The following is a 15,540-nucleotide window of genomic DNA, read 5'->3' on the forward strand; positions in this document are numbered from 1 at the left end:
AGGGTCATACAGGATTTCAATTGATGGAATTTTTCAATTTATGGAAAATTTCCATAAATTTTTCATTGGATGTTGCGATTTGATGTTGTGAGTACAAGCAGTGTGAATGAATTCAAGAATAAGTATGATAGCTGGTGTGTGTGGTATGTGGCCTCCCTCGATGAGTCTCAGACTCCCTGGAGGACTCTCTTAATAATAATATGGTATTAGCATTTCTCCAATCATGAAAGACTATATAATGTATTCCCAACTGAGAGTACTGATGATGTAATGGCACTCAAACTGAATCATCAACCAATGACAGTCAAGAAATTGATAAAAAAAATCTTATGTTGGACTATTATAGTATCCTTTACACCCTCCCACACACACACACACACACACACACACACACACACACACACACACACACACACTGCACCCCCAAAAATACATTCCAGGGATAATGATGATAATGACTAGACTTTTTCTGAAACAAAATAAAAATACTAAGCCTAATCCGACATTTAGAATAATCAGGCATTTGGTCATTTTATTATTTCTAATAATAAACTTCCAATAGTAAATTGATACTGCATGTGAGTAAAAATTAAGAAAGAAAGATGTTAACAGCTGGAGTTGTTCTTAGGAATAACTCTTCCAGAGAATAGTGGATGGAATGAAAGAGAAATGAGAAAAGGAGGCTTGGTGAGTTAGCAATTGAAATGCAAATAGATGTTGGCAAGCTGCTGCTCATGTTATGGTAGACTTAACAAAAGTGGAGGTATGGTTATTGCAGATTTAGAAAGAAAAGAGAGATGATAGACACAGTTCAATGGAACAGCATCCATGGAAGTACCTGTAGAAAAGGCATAGCATAAATAGATCATCTGTGAAATAGTGGCTGGAATGAATCCATAAGAGACAGGAATTCCTGATTAGCCAAACTGTTCTCTTCTGGACAGCATCAAGAATTTTTTGGGAGATTTTTGGTGCACCACCCTGAATGTAAAAGCAGTATCCAAGGGTTGGGCAGACATGGAGTCTGCACAAGTTAGTAACATCTTCAGAAGAAAAGATACCAAACTTTTTAAAGGCTGTGGAAGCTACATCTGATAATACGTTTGTGACAGGAAAGGATAGCGATAAATGTCAGCCCAAGAGAAAAATCTAGTTTTGTCTCATATTAAAAAGTCTTTATAAAGATTCTTTGCATTGTAGATTCAAACCCATGTTTTTCCAACTGAAGGGCATTATCATTACTTACTGAATGAGATATATAAAGGATTTCTCTTTAATAATACTGATTAAGATATTCAGAAGTAATATTAATTTACTGAGTTGGAATTAATTTTTTTAAAGACATTCTTAAAACAATGCACAATAAAAGAGCATATTTAAGTATGTATGAAAGAATGAATGAATGAATATGGTGTTTTAATTTCAGGAATTTATTTTTTGATTGAGCTACCAGTCTACTAGAAATGTAGAGTGCATTCTTATTCTAGTACTTCAAAAATCATCAAAGCCAGTTTATTGTTGTCATAATAATATGACTTTAATGCTCTACAGTTATTACTATCTTACATATTAAAAGTAAGAATGCTATCTTCATCATCATCTGCATTCTACTTGAATGTTTTTTTTTAAATTGCATTTCCTTAATAAACTTCTCTTCAACCTCTTTTAACAATTTTTACAATGCAAACTTTGTATACGTATAACTTAAGAATCTCATTTTTACTCGGAACATAGAATGAAAATGAGTTTCTGTTAACACCATAATGATTACTGCCAAGCCATTATCATTTTTTAAATCAAAATTCACGACTTTTTCTGCATTAAAATCATGACCTAACTGACTTATAACAAATGAACAATAAAACATGAACTGGAGATGCACCCATTATAGGAACCATGCTGTAGGATTATGAAATAATAAGAAGTACATGAGCAGTATCACTACATGTGTTTTAACAGGAAATGTAAAGAAACATCAAGCTAACTGCATTCAGCAGTTAACTGAACTTGATTTTGCATCATCCACTCTTTAGTATCCCTTAATATTCTGACAAAATCATGTATTTCAGTCCAAACCTGCATGGCATACTTCAAGATTATATACTTCTTAATAACGCTATATCCAACTCCTTTTAACAATAATGGCCGAACACGATAATTAAGACTTGCATGGCTATGAAACTCTTCATGCATAGCTGTATATATGTAACGAACGTTGAGTGCTGGGAGAAAAGCATCAAGTGATGGTGATGAAATTTCTTCCATATAAGACCTGGTAAGAAGTGGAGTGATGAAATCAACCTGAAATTGGATATTAATAGGTTAAATTAATATGTAAATACAGTAATCATAAATATAATTAATCCTTTCTTTTAGGCTTACATGGTGATCCAAATGCATTTTAGAAAATTATAGAGACAACTACGGTGTTTGAATAAAAACTTTAGTTTAATATAACTAAAATCTACATTCGACGTTTCGACCTTTATGTCAAGGTCATCTTCTGGAACATACAACTATACACAGGGAACAAGCTATACTACAATCAAACTGGTTTGTTAAAGACACTGACCAACCGCTACAACAATTGTTGGCCTGACCTCTGGTGAGAAAAAAAAAAAAAAATATATATATATATATATATATATATATATATATAAAATAAAAAAATAAAAAAATAGAAAAATAAAATAAAAATAAAAAATAAAAATAAATAAATAAAAAATTATACATCACCGCTAGAGTCCTATTATTAGTGTTGTCTACTATATATATATATTAACATCATTTCAGCCAGTTGGTATGGAATGGTTTCTAATACTAGCTAAGGATTGGCTAGAGACCTGACTTATGCTGGATCTTTCATATTAGGTAGGCTGAATGTGTGCCATCCTCTAGCGGTGATGTATAATTTTTTATTTTTATTTTATTTGTTTATTTTTTTTATTTATTTATTTTTTTTTATTTATTTATTTTATTTATTTTTTTATTTTATATATATATATATATATATATAAATATTTTTCTCTCACCAGAGGTCAGGCCAACAATTGTAGTGGTTGGTCAGTGCTCCAGAAGATGACCTTGACATAAAGGTCGAAACGTCAAATGTAGATTTTAGTTATATTAAACTAAAGTTTTTATTCAAACACGGTAGTTGTCTCCATAATTTTCAAAAATGCATAAATATAATTAACTTTGTAAAATTATTACAATAAAAGCATACACAGTAAACTTTTTTTATGTAAATCTTGTCCACAAAATACTTTTAGCTTACAGGACACTAGTGCTAGTAAAATGACATGTAAGCAATGGATAAGATAATCGGAAAAACTTGCTTGAGAGAGAGAGAGATCAAAAATGAGACTTTTATCCAAGCTGCTATGTGCCTCCAATAAGCAGGTAGTGGTCTTGCACAAAGGCACAAAGCAATGAAATACATCTTCCATCTGAAGACATTCAAAACATTCATATGCAACATGGAATGTGAAATCACATCTGGTTGGTTGAAGAGCAAATAGGCTAATCACTTAGACAACCACACCGGCAAGGAGAAAACTTCTGAAAGGTTTTTATTATTATTAACAACTGACCTCCATGGAGTCAGAGACTCATCATGGGAAGTATACACTATTGCACACAAGCTCATCCAACCATGCCTTAAACTGATTCAATGTGTCTACATTCACAACACACTCAGAAAAATGCATTAGCAACATTGAACTGACAGTTCCACTTACCTGCCCATTCATGCAATCTATTCAAGTTCTCATGTAATGACATAACATCTGCAATTTTGCATCATTTGTAAACAGTTGCATATCACTAGTTAAACCTATCCCAATATAATTAACATACAAATCGAACAACAATGGTCCCAAAACTGACTCTTGTGGAACATGACTAGTGACCTTCCTCTTTCGGGATACTGCACCCCAGTCGCTGATCCAACTCAGATGTCTCCAATCCTATCTGTTTCAATTTATTTAACAGCTTGTTGTGTGGCAGTCTATCAAAAGTTTTTGCAAAATCCAAGTACACCACTGTATATGCATCTCCCATGTTCAAGGTATTTGTCACCTTGTTAAAGTACAAAAGTAATTTAGTAAAACATGATCTCCCTTTAACATATCCATGCTGATAATCCCAGAGAATACTGCTGTTATCAACCCATTCCTGTATCTTACTTCTCGCCAATCTGTCCAGTATCTTCCCCACAACTCCAGATATACAGATTGGCCTATAATTTGAAGCCACAGTCTTATCACCAACCTCGTATAATGGAAGAATTTTACCTTCTTTCCACTCCCTTTCTACACCTTTGTTGTTAAAATCTTCAAAGTATTAATATATGAAGAATACATTAGTCCACAGATAATCAGATAAGGTAACAATTTCTGCTACACATAGATGGGATATTTGTTAACAGATATAGTGATATGTGCACTGCAGCTTTGAGAATCCAAATATGCTGGAATAAGTAGATAAGGCCTACTTACTAAGTAGCATAATACACAAAAAGTCTTGTGGAATCATATCAATTATTATTTGCATTAAATCAATATTTAACACAATAATACAAAACATGTTAAGTATAAAATAAACAGTAATTATTCATTCTAGTATAAAATTCAGTAGTGAATGTTGCATACATCTATACACATATCACGGTAATTATGAAACTTGAGTTACATAGCAATGTGTGCTCTAGAATGCTGCATTTTGAATATAATGCATAAATGTCATCAGGCCAAGAGTCATTCATTTGCAACACATACACCAAACATCATGAGATGCCATTCAGTGAAGTATTTCAAGTATTGGTTAGAATTATCAGTAAATAATAAATAAATAAATAAATATATATTAGTAAGAGCTTCAACACCAAACATGAAGATAAACTTTTTGATTGAAAGCAGTTTCAAGTAGTAATGTGGGTAAACTTCAAAATGGGAAAATAAATAATGAAACTTATTTGAATCTATGGTCCCTCAGAAGGATCTCATAAGGAAGAAATAGAGTAATTTTTCTAGTCACTAGAGCATGCAGCTGAACAAATATAACTGAAGAAAGAATGAAACAGTTCAAAAGTAAGAACCAAATTGGCATCACAGTGGCAAACTATGACACTGATCAACTTATCTAGGGAGGCAAGGACAGAAAAATAAGAATGCCATGGGGGACACAAGAAGTTACAGAAGCAATACTGGAAGAGAAGAAAGCATACCAAAAGTTTCTATCAAATAAGTCGGCAAATGCCTAAAAGAATATAGAAAAAAAAATGTAAAAATTAAAGTATGTGTGAAATAGCTAAACGAAAGTCACAGGAAGACTTCGTTAAGAATAAAGATGGTAAATATCAAGAAGGTGGCAAAATGTTCTGTGAACTACTGAAAAAGTTTAGAAATGAAGGAAAGAGTACTGTAAAAGGAATCAAAACATGATAAAGGTGACATGAAAACTGAAGATAAGGATATCCTAGATGTCTAGAGTAATACTTTGAAAGACTGTTAAATGGAACAAGACTGTTCCATTTAAAAGACTGTTAAATGGAAAATTTTCTACTACTGTTCTGTCAGAACAGGAGAAATTTTCAGGAGAAATGCAAAGAGAAGTACATGTCAATACTTGAGTTGCATGGAGGTATAAAAGTTCTGCAGTGGCTACACTGCATAATTCAGAGGGAATGGTCAAAAAGTCATAATGATTAGACTGATTACCCCTTGAGGGTACATATCAGGAAATTATGATTGATGATGAAGAAAAAAGAGTTTATAAGGCAGAACACTGGAATAAAATGGAAACAATTATTTAAATTAATAGCATGATGATTAAAATGAAATATATATTGATTTTTAATTGACCATGATTTATAAACATCTAATACCAACAAGTTGTCATGTTTTAAGATTGCCAAAAGACATTAATGCTTTTTTCAAACACACAAGAGTGTACAACATTCCACGTACTTGTGGTCTAAACTATATAGGAGACAGACATCAAGAAGCCTCGAAATCCAAAAAAAAAAAAAAAAGAACATACAGGAGATGTTAATAACAACAGAACAGACAACTCAGGTCTAGCCTATCATTTTGCGATTACTAACCATACCATTGATTGGGCTCCATGCCTTACCTAGAAGAAGATTTCCGTTGTAGAAATTTCAAGGAAGCCATAGTAGTCCTCCATTCTGGAGAAAATCTAAATAGAAACCAGGGAATGATAATAACTGACATATAGAAAACTTTAATAAGATCGCTCAGTCTGCCAGAATTTAATTTCGCTCAAAACTACAGAGCATGCGCTCACAACAGTGACTAACATAACACTCCATGCATGTAATGTTACACATCCTGTTTTAATGTTTAATTTATACGATAGTGTTACTCCATTTTCACTGTGCTAGCCACTTTGAGTTTTTTTCTCTTACCATTATAAGCCCTGAAGAAGGCGGGCAGCCCCGTCGGCGAAGCTTGTTGGTATTAGATGTTTATAAATCATGGTCAATTAAAGATCAATATATATTTCATTTTAATTATGTTTGAATGACCAAATATAATCTAGACAATAATAGCATGATGTTTGGTTGATTTCTTCCTATGACTCTTCAATGGAACATTGCATGCCATTGCCACGTTAGTCACCTTGAAATCGTATCATAAGAAATTTGGTCAAAAGCAATAGACCCTAATCCTGAACAACAACTCTATATGAACAAAATCATTGGCATAACCAAAGGAGTTTAAAGAGCACATGGAAATATCTAAGACTCCTCAAAGGACAAGACAACAAACAACATCATGATGTTTCATTCTAATTGCATAGGATTTCTTCAGGTGTAAACCATACAAACTAGTAGACAAACAGTAAATACTAACAAAGGTGACAAACCCTGTAGTTATAGAGAGTGATATTTTTTAAAAAATATTTCTAATTGTATGTTGCATTGTTCAGCATGTTGTGCATTCATTTGGCTAATGATGGCTCTGATGTATTCAGACAAGTTGATACTTGTGTGTATATTTAGATGCTTAGGCCATTCCCAAGGACTCCCAAATTTTTCTCTTCATTATGTCACAGCAATGGCGTAATAGTTCTGATTTATCCAATAACACTTGATGTCTCATTGCAGAAACGCACTGTGGATCAACTGAAGAGAGCACATGTGATGACAAAACTGAGGCCTCACTCCTATGGTATTTAATATCCCAGTATGTTCTTCAATATGCTACTCAATCAATTTTTCTATCTGTCCATTGTAAGATGACTGGCAATAGCAACATAATTAATAAACGCCAGGATATTTAAGTGAGCTATGTTGAGGTTTTGTGAACCGGAATAGTGATCTCATCGTGATAAACGGGTAAGTACAACTTTGATTTTATATTCCTTAAGTATTTTTGCCACTTTTATGGAAACAGATCTAATATATATAGAAGCATGATGAAGCCTCTGTTTTCCTTTTCATTAGAAATATCTCTGATATCATGTCAGTTAAGTAGTCTGGAGATAATGTGGTCATCTTAGCCATTTTGAAGGAAAGTATTTTTTTTAAATGTTGAAGTTCTTTAGTTAGTTTATTTGGGAGTCCTTGGAAATGGCATTAGATCCTAAACATCTACATATAAACCCAAGTATCAACTTGTCTGAATACATCCAGGCCATCACTAGCTAAATGTGTGGACACGAATGCGTAAACAAGTACAACATGCAAGGTACAATTATAAATATTTGAAAAAAAAAAAAAAACATATTATGTTTCTTCTATAACTAAATATTGGTTGTCAACTTTATTAGTCTTTACTGTTTGTCTGTACAGGAGTGTATGGAGAGGTAGCACCTTAGTATCGATGTCAGCCGCTGATCTCAGGGTCAGGATGTTGGGCTCTGTTCCTCACATACACTCAACTCTCACTTATGGCTCCAAGAAGTTGGTAGTGCACACCAGCGGCCACACCCCGGTAAACCGCCTCGGCTGGCGGACTAAACTAAGTGAGGGTATCAGCAATATAGAATGCCTGTAAATAGGGAATGTAACCCTTTATGTGCACGAAGTCTGGAATGGCCAAGATGGCAGAAGAATCAACTGACTGATCAATAGCATCAAGGGCATGACAGCAAGATGTGCGGCACATCAAGGGCACACTCCTGACATCTAAGGGACTTGTGGCCAGCCGTCGTGGAAGAGATCGGAGCCTCACCACGTATTTATCCATTGTCAAACATGAAACACACCATGTCACGATATGAAGTTAGAGATGTTGTTGAGACCCCTGCAACCATCAGCTCTTATAACTACAGGGAAGAAGAGCTTGAAACCAGGAATTGTAAGACAAGAACTACTAAGGTAATGTATGAAGATAATATCCCAAACCCTCCAGGGAGAATATTCTCAGATGTCCCTTGTCTGAAAACCAGGAGCAATCTCTTGAAAATAGTAACATGGAATGTCAGAACACTCTACAAGGGGCAAATTAGATAACCTACTCCAGGAATTAGAAGTGATGAAGGCTAATATTGCAGGCATCAATGAAGTGAGGTGGACAGATACAGGCATAATAATAAGAAAAAATCACACTATAATCTACTCTGGCAGTGACTTACACCTTAATGGAGTAGCGCTTGTCCTAAGTAATAGAATTGCAAAATCTCTACAGGAATATTGGCCCATAAATGACAGACTCATAACAGTCAAAATAACTGCACAACCATTCAACCTGTATATTATCCAAGCATATGCACCAACCCAAGATCACCCAGATGAAGAGTTGGAACAATTTTATGAAGACATCCAAACTGCAATCTCCAGTGCTAAGTCAGATGATGTTATTATAATGATGGGCGATCTAAATGCAAAAGTGGGCTCAGAAAAAAATCTCATTTTGCATGGGAAACCAAGGGCTTGGAATCAGAAATGAAAGAGGTGAAAGAGTAATTCAATTCTGTGAAACCAATGACCTAATAATTGCCAACACACTGTTTAAACATCCTCCCAGAAGACTATATACCTGGAAAAGCACTGGGGACATCTATAGAAACCAAATTGACTATATAATAATAAGCAAAAGATTCCGAAATGCAATAACACAAATAAAAACATATCCTGGAGCAGACATAGGATCGGACCACAACCCAGTGATTGCAAAAATCAAAATAAAACTTAAGATACCAAGCCAACCATTTATAAGAGAAACTTATAATTCACTTAACAACCAAGAAGTTAAAGACTGCTTTATAAAAGAATTCACAAAATCCCTTAACAAGTCTGACACCACAACTCACATAGAAAATAGAACACCAGTTGATGAAATTAACATGAACTGGCAAACATTCAAGAATAGTATCAATGAAGCAGCCAAAAATACACTCCCACAATTAAAAAGGAAAAGGAATAAACCTTGGATGAATGAAAAAATACTGACGTTGATGGAACAAAGAAAAAAGTTAAAGAACAAACCTGAATATAAAAGCATGAATAAAGAAATAAAAAAAAGAATTCAGGAAAGCCAAGAGGAATGGATTAAATATAAATGTATAAATAGAAAACCTTGATAGAAAACACAGAAGCAGAGAAATGCATGAAAAGATCAGAGAAATGACAAGCAGAACAAATACAGCAAACCATACAAGTGTCATTAGAGACTCAAGAGACCATATTCTAATGGATAAAAAAGAATTCATGGAAAGATGGATTGAATACACAAGGAAATTATATGAATTAACAAAGAAATGATATTCCTGAACAGACTGATTTAGAAGGACCATTCATTTTACTCTATGAAGTTGAAAATGCCGTCAGAAAACTAAAACCACATAAAGTTGCAGGAATAGATAACATCTTGGCAGAATGGTTGAGGGCTCTCGATGAAGGAGGACTGAAATTTCTAACAAAATTATGCAATAAAATATATGAGACTGGATTTCTACCCACACACATTAATCACTCAATTTTTGTTCCAATTCCCAAAAAAACAAAAGCTAAAAGATGTGAAGAGTTCAGGACAATCAGCCTCATCAGTCAAGTATCAAAAGTCCTCCTATACGTTATTCTTGAAAGAAATAAAAGAAAAATAAACATAGAAATAAATAATACACAAAGTGGCTTCAAGAAAAATGTAGGTACAAGAGAAGGTATTTTCAATGTCAGAACCATCATAGAAAGATATCTAGAAAAACAAAAAGATGTGTACCTCTGCTTCATAGATTACAAAAAGGCATTCGACAATGTCTAACATGAACAATTAATTGAAATCCTTCCAAAAATAGGCATGGATGGAAAAGACATTAGGCTATTAACTAATCTTTACTGGGAACAGACTGCATCTTTGAGAATAAATAGAGAGACCTCAGAAGAATTCCCAGTTCAGAAAGGTGTGAGACAAGGCTGTGTCTTTTCTCTGATTCTCTTTAACCTGTACACAGAAGAAATATTTAATAAAATTAGTGACCTCAAAGGAATCACTGTAGGGGGCAGAAATATTAATAACCTAAGATATGCAGATGACACGGTTCTTCTAGCTGAAAACAAATATGACCTCAAAACTCTTATAGATGAAACCCTCATGTATAGTGAACAGTATGGTCTCAGTTTCAACTTTAAAAAGACAAAAATCATGATAATTTCAAGAGAAAAGAAAATACCAAAAATATGCATCAATATAAAAGGAAATAAATGAGAACAGGTGCAAAAATACATATACCTCGGACACTTGATCACAGAGAATGGCAAAACAGAAGATTAAATTAGAATAAGGATTGAAATTGCAAGGTCAACTTTCAACAAGATGAAAAATCTACTAACATCTAGAGAATTAAATCTGAAAACAAGACTAAGAATTTCCAAATGCTACATATGGTCTACATTATTATATGGAGTAGAGACATGGACACTCTCCAATCTGAGTATGAAAAAACTGGAGGCCTTTGAAATGTGGATGCTGTGAAGAATTATGAGAATATCATGGAAAGACAAATGAAGAGGTACTAGAGATGGTAGGTGTAAACAGGAGCCTGATGAAAGAAATTAAAAAGAGAAAAGTCAGATATTTTGGACATATTCTGAGACATAACTGCCTACAGAGGACACTTCTTGAAGGAACTGCTGAGGAAAAGAAAAAGAGAGGAAGACAAAGACAAATATAGAAAACTGGACCTATCTCTCATATGAGGAATGCAGCAGAGAGGCGCAGAATAGGACATGGTGGAGACACATGGTAGTCAATCTCCTGGAGGGAGAAGATACCTGACAGGCCAGGACTGTTTGTCTACTAATTTGTATGTTTGAACCTGAAGAAATCCCATGCAATTAGAATGAAACATCATGTTGTTAATTAAAATAATTGTTACCATCTTATTCCAGTATTTTGTCTTATTAATTCTTTCTTACATATTCATGAACTGGTAAAGTCTATATACTTTCTCTCTCTCTCTCTCTCTCTCTCTCTCTCTATATATATATATATATATATATATATACACACATCACTTCCATGTATGAGTGGCTGTAAACCCTATAGTAAATAATCAGTTGTATCAAATAATAATGAGCAAAGTAATCAGTTGATATTCCTCTTAAAGAGCTGAAAGGTTAGTCCTGGAGAAATAATTCAAGGGGAAGGCTATTCCACAGAACCGAGTTACATGGAATGAAAGATGACAGGGTAGTTTCGTAAGTCAGCAGTTCAACTAAAAGAATGTTGCAGAGCTGTTATTTGAACTGCTGTAGGCCTAGCAAAAATGGTGGACATAATGGATGCTAGCACTGCTGAACAATGCCCATGTTTAAGAGACACAATGCAGAAACTGACCATTTGTGAGACAGTGGCTGAAGAGAGTCTTGTGTAAGAGAAAAGTCATTATTCAACCACACAGCTCTCTTCTAAACAACATCATGAATTTGAGAGAGGTATTTGGTATTCACCATGACAAATGTGAAAGCAATATTACAAGGGTGGACAGATTTTGAAAGTTTATTTTTCACTTGGTTAGACTATAATAAATTTAGTTTAATCCTTTATCCAAGTGTGAGCAAACAAAGTTTGCACCTGAAAATATCTTCAGGACTGAATATGGTGTTGTACTACCTTACTGGGGTAAGGGGTAGTACAACACCAGGCAACTTACAGCAAAGGTGGACCAAGCTACCATCATTCCTATCCCAGTATCTCCCATAATGCAAAACACATCTCCTTGCAGATATGTATAATGTTATGCATTAAGGGATTGGCCACTACCCAGACTAGTTTCGACCTTTATTGAGGTTTCTTCAGTGGGAGCCAGGCCCAGTGGTGGAGATACCAGGCAGAAGCAATAGCGAGGTCATCTTTACCTATAGGAGTTGCCAAAAGGTGTGCCACCTTTTTTTATTAAATTACTCTGGATTAATTTAATAAATAAAGAAAGGTGTTGAAAGTTTATTTTTCACTTGGTTAGACTATAATAAATTTAGTTTAATCCTTTATCCAAGTGTGAGCAAACAAAGTTTGCGCTTGAAAATATCTTTAGGGCTGAATATGGTGTTGTACTACCTTACTGGGATAAGTACAACACTGGGCAACTCGCAGCAAAGGTGGACCAAGCTACCATCGTTCCTATTCCAGTATCTCCCATAATGCAAAACACATCTCCTTGCAGATATGTATAATGTTATGCATTAAGGGACTGGCCACTACCAAGTGAAAAATAAACTTTCAACATCTTTCTCTAAATCCAGAGTAATTTAATAAAAAAAAGGTGGCACACCTTTTGGCAACTCCTATAGGTAAAGATGACCTCGCTATTGCTTCTGCCTGGTATCTCCACCAATGGGCCTAGCTCCCACTGAAGAGACCTCAATAAAGGTCGAAACTAGTCTGGGTAGTGGCCAATCCCTTAATGCATAACATTATACATATCTGCAAGGAGATGTGTTTTGCATTATGGGAGATACTGGAATAGGAGTGATGGTAGCTTGGTCCACCTTTGCTGTGAGTTGCCCAGTGTTGTACTGGGCAACTCACAGCAAACACCATATTCAGTCCTGAAGATATTTTCAGGCGCAAACTTTGTTTGCTCACACTTGGATAAAGAATTAAACTAAACTTATTATGGACAGATTTGAAATTTGCACAAAGCAAGCAACTGGACAAATAAAAATGTCTTGAGAAAAAGAAGATACCAAATTTTCTGAAAGTTGAGGATGCAATAGAAGTGATGCTATTATGCTAGAAAAGGGAAGGAGTAAGAGTTACTCTGAAAAGAAAGATCTGATGTTGACTGCTGAAGGTGAGCATTGTCAAAGGTAAAGAGAGAAAAACTAAGGTCTTTTTTTGTGAGAAAAAAAGACAAAACTGCTTTGAAGCATTGAAAATGACTAGATTGTTATCATTCCACTGGGTAGTGTGGAGAGCAGTATTTAGGCACTTATTGCAGATGGTCTTGAAGGATGTTTCAGCACTACAGGCCAAATGAGTGAAGAGTGCTATCATCAGAATTGTGAATGGGGTTTGAGAGCAGTGAGGAGTAGGCTGTCTGTGTTTATAAGGAAGAGGGTGGCCAAGCTGAGGAACACCGGCATTAATAGGAAAATCTGAAAAGAAAATATCCTTCACCATTACATGTAGAGAAAGGCCTAAGAGAAAACTGAAAACTCTGATTACAAAGGGAGGAAGGCAGCCCACAAGATAGCATTTTGCTGAGAATCTCTCAGTGCTAAACCCTATCAAATAGCTTGGAAATATCAAGTGGAAACAATACAGGTTTCTCCAACCTTTCCAAGGTTCAGAGGTGGGTAATAGAGTGTAGTTCTTGACTGGTAAAATCCATACTAGTGGTCACTGATTAGCTGACAGTTTCTCTAGGTAGACTATTGAGAATTGTCTCCATTACTTTAAACAATGAAGTGAAGGTGGTGGAGAGTTTGAAGGTAGTCATTTATCACCATTTTCCTAACTGCAGACTTGATTTAATGCTATAAGGTGGATGCCAGCTGAGTATAACATGCCATATACAAGAAATACAAGCAAATATAAGAAATAAATAAAATTTTAAATAAATGATAAAAAAATCTGAATTCATATAAGTCTTAATCTTTTATAGGATTAAAAGGTTCTAATCCTATACTAAAGTAGTATAGGATTAGAACCTTTGTGGGTGAGAATCAGATAAATAAAACTCCTACTTCTGTTTGATTCTGAAGAAATTTTCACTTTTCTTTATGCTCAACTGGCTATGTTAAAAAAACATTTGCCATATCAACAATTTTTTTGCTCATTTTGAGCTAATGTTATAAAAAACTTCTACTGTATTTTGATACACAAGACAAAATGTTTTTTATGCAGCAAAAATTGCGAAGAAGAAAGAGAGAAGCCAAAATTCACAATTCTTGGATAGTTTTTCAAGACACAAAAAATAATATCATACTTAAAAGAAAAACTACTTTCAAAAAATCACATCAAATTTAAGAGGAGCATACACGATAAGCTATAAATAAAAATATACTAACACAATTACAATAATTTCTTAATGGGGAAGACATCAAAAGGCAAGCAAAATAAATATATTTTTAGACCAACTGTGGCACTTAAATAAGAAAGAAATATTAAGAATCTATTAAAACAAACCTTGTTGAGTATAATATCCAAATGTCGAGAACCGTGAATACTTCTTAAAAACTGTTCGTCATTAGGAAGAATGACTTGTATACCAAAATACTGTCGTAGTACTTGAGCAATCCTCATTGCACTTGGTGTGTCATTAGCTGTATGTGTTAAAAATATAGTAATATCTATGTTATTTGCAAAAGATGGCATTAAGAGCTGCGGCACATAGGATTCTTCCTGTGCACTGACTAAACCATGATACATATTTATTCTATCTATTTGGCAGCTGATTACTGGCAAATTATTTAAAGTTGAAGTATGTCCATAGGAAAGAATGCTGGTAGGTGTATGTGAACTGAAAGGGAAAAAATCAAGGATACTATCAGGTTTTTCTTGTTCTTGAGTTTCAAAGGTTGACTCTGTTACTGACGTTGAATCGAAGTCCAATTCATTTTGAAGGCTATTCTCTATTTTTGACTGACCTGTCAATGAGATCAAAACATCTTGCTCGTGAAATACACTTTGAGAAGAAGCATCTGCAGCTGAACACAAATGCTCTCCTATAGAAATGGCAGAGTTATTAGTATTATGCACATCCACCAGAGGTTGTTTACAATGCAATTTATCCAGTTTTCTTGATTTCAAAAATTCTGCAAAACAAATAATTTAAATTACACATACTGCAAATATAAATTTAAATTAAATACTCCACTGTAAAAATTTTATTACATTCACAAAGAAATATCCTTCTCTTTACAGATTAGAAGACTGCATATACCTCCTTTCCTATACATGCAATAGATATAGTAAATAAATAAAATAGGAAGGTTTTCTTCCATTGGATCTAGTGATCCATATCATGATCTGCCAACTTCTTCCAGATGGATGTTGGTAGGTCTTTTTGTGTGACCAAAGTACTGAAGCTTGCAGGAACAAGGGATTCTGTAGACTCCATGAAGGT

The 15,540-nt window shown here is 34.3% G+C and overlaps 1 protein-coding gene across 3 annotated transcripts in view; it reads right to left on the reverse strand.

The window, feature by feature from the left end:
• Nucleotides 1-1,409: 1,409 nt before the first annotated feature.
• Nucleotides 1,410-15,540, reverse strand: part of LOC150098493 (uncharacterized) — a 137,208-nt gene continuing 123,077 nt past the window's right edge. For all 3 annotated transcript variants that reach the window (XM_090405356.1, XM_090405357.1, XM_090405358.1), the window contains 2 exons: nt 14,601-15,229; nt 1,410-2,301 (listed from right to left, as the gene is read on the reverse strand). In XM_090405356.1, the coding sequence (XP_090261482.1) occupies nt 1,981-2,301; nt 14,601-15,229 (950 nt within the window). In that variant the 3' untranslated portion in view covers nt 1,410-1,980. The remainder of the gene's footprint in view (nt 2,302-14,600; nt 15,230-15,540) is intronic.

This window comes from Typopeltis vanoorti, chromosome 15, assembly GCF_054136105.1.
Source record: "Typopeltis vanoorti isolate ZY-2024b chromosome 15, IOZ_Tvanoo_1.0, whole genome shotgun sequence".
Taxonomy (NCBI): domain Eukaryota; kingdom Metazoa; phylum Arthropoda; class Arachnida; order Uropygi; family Thelyphonidae; genus Typopeltis; species Typopeltis vanoorti.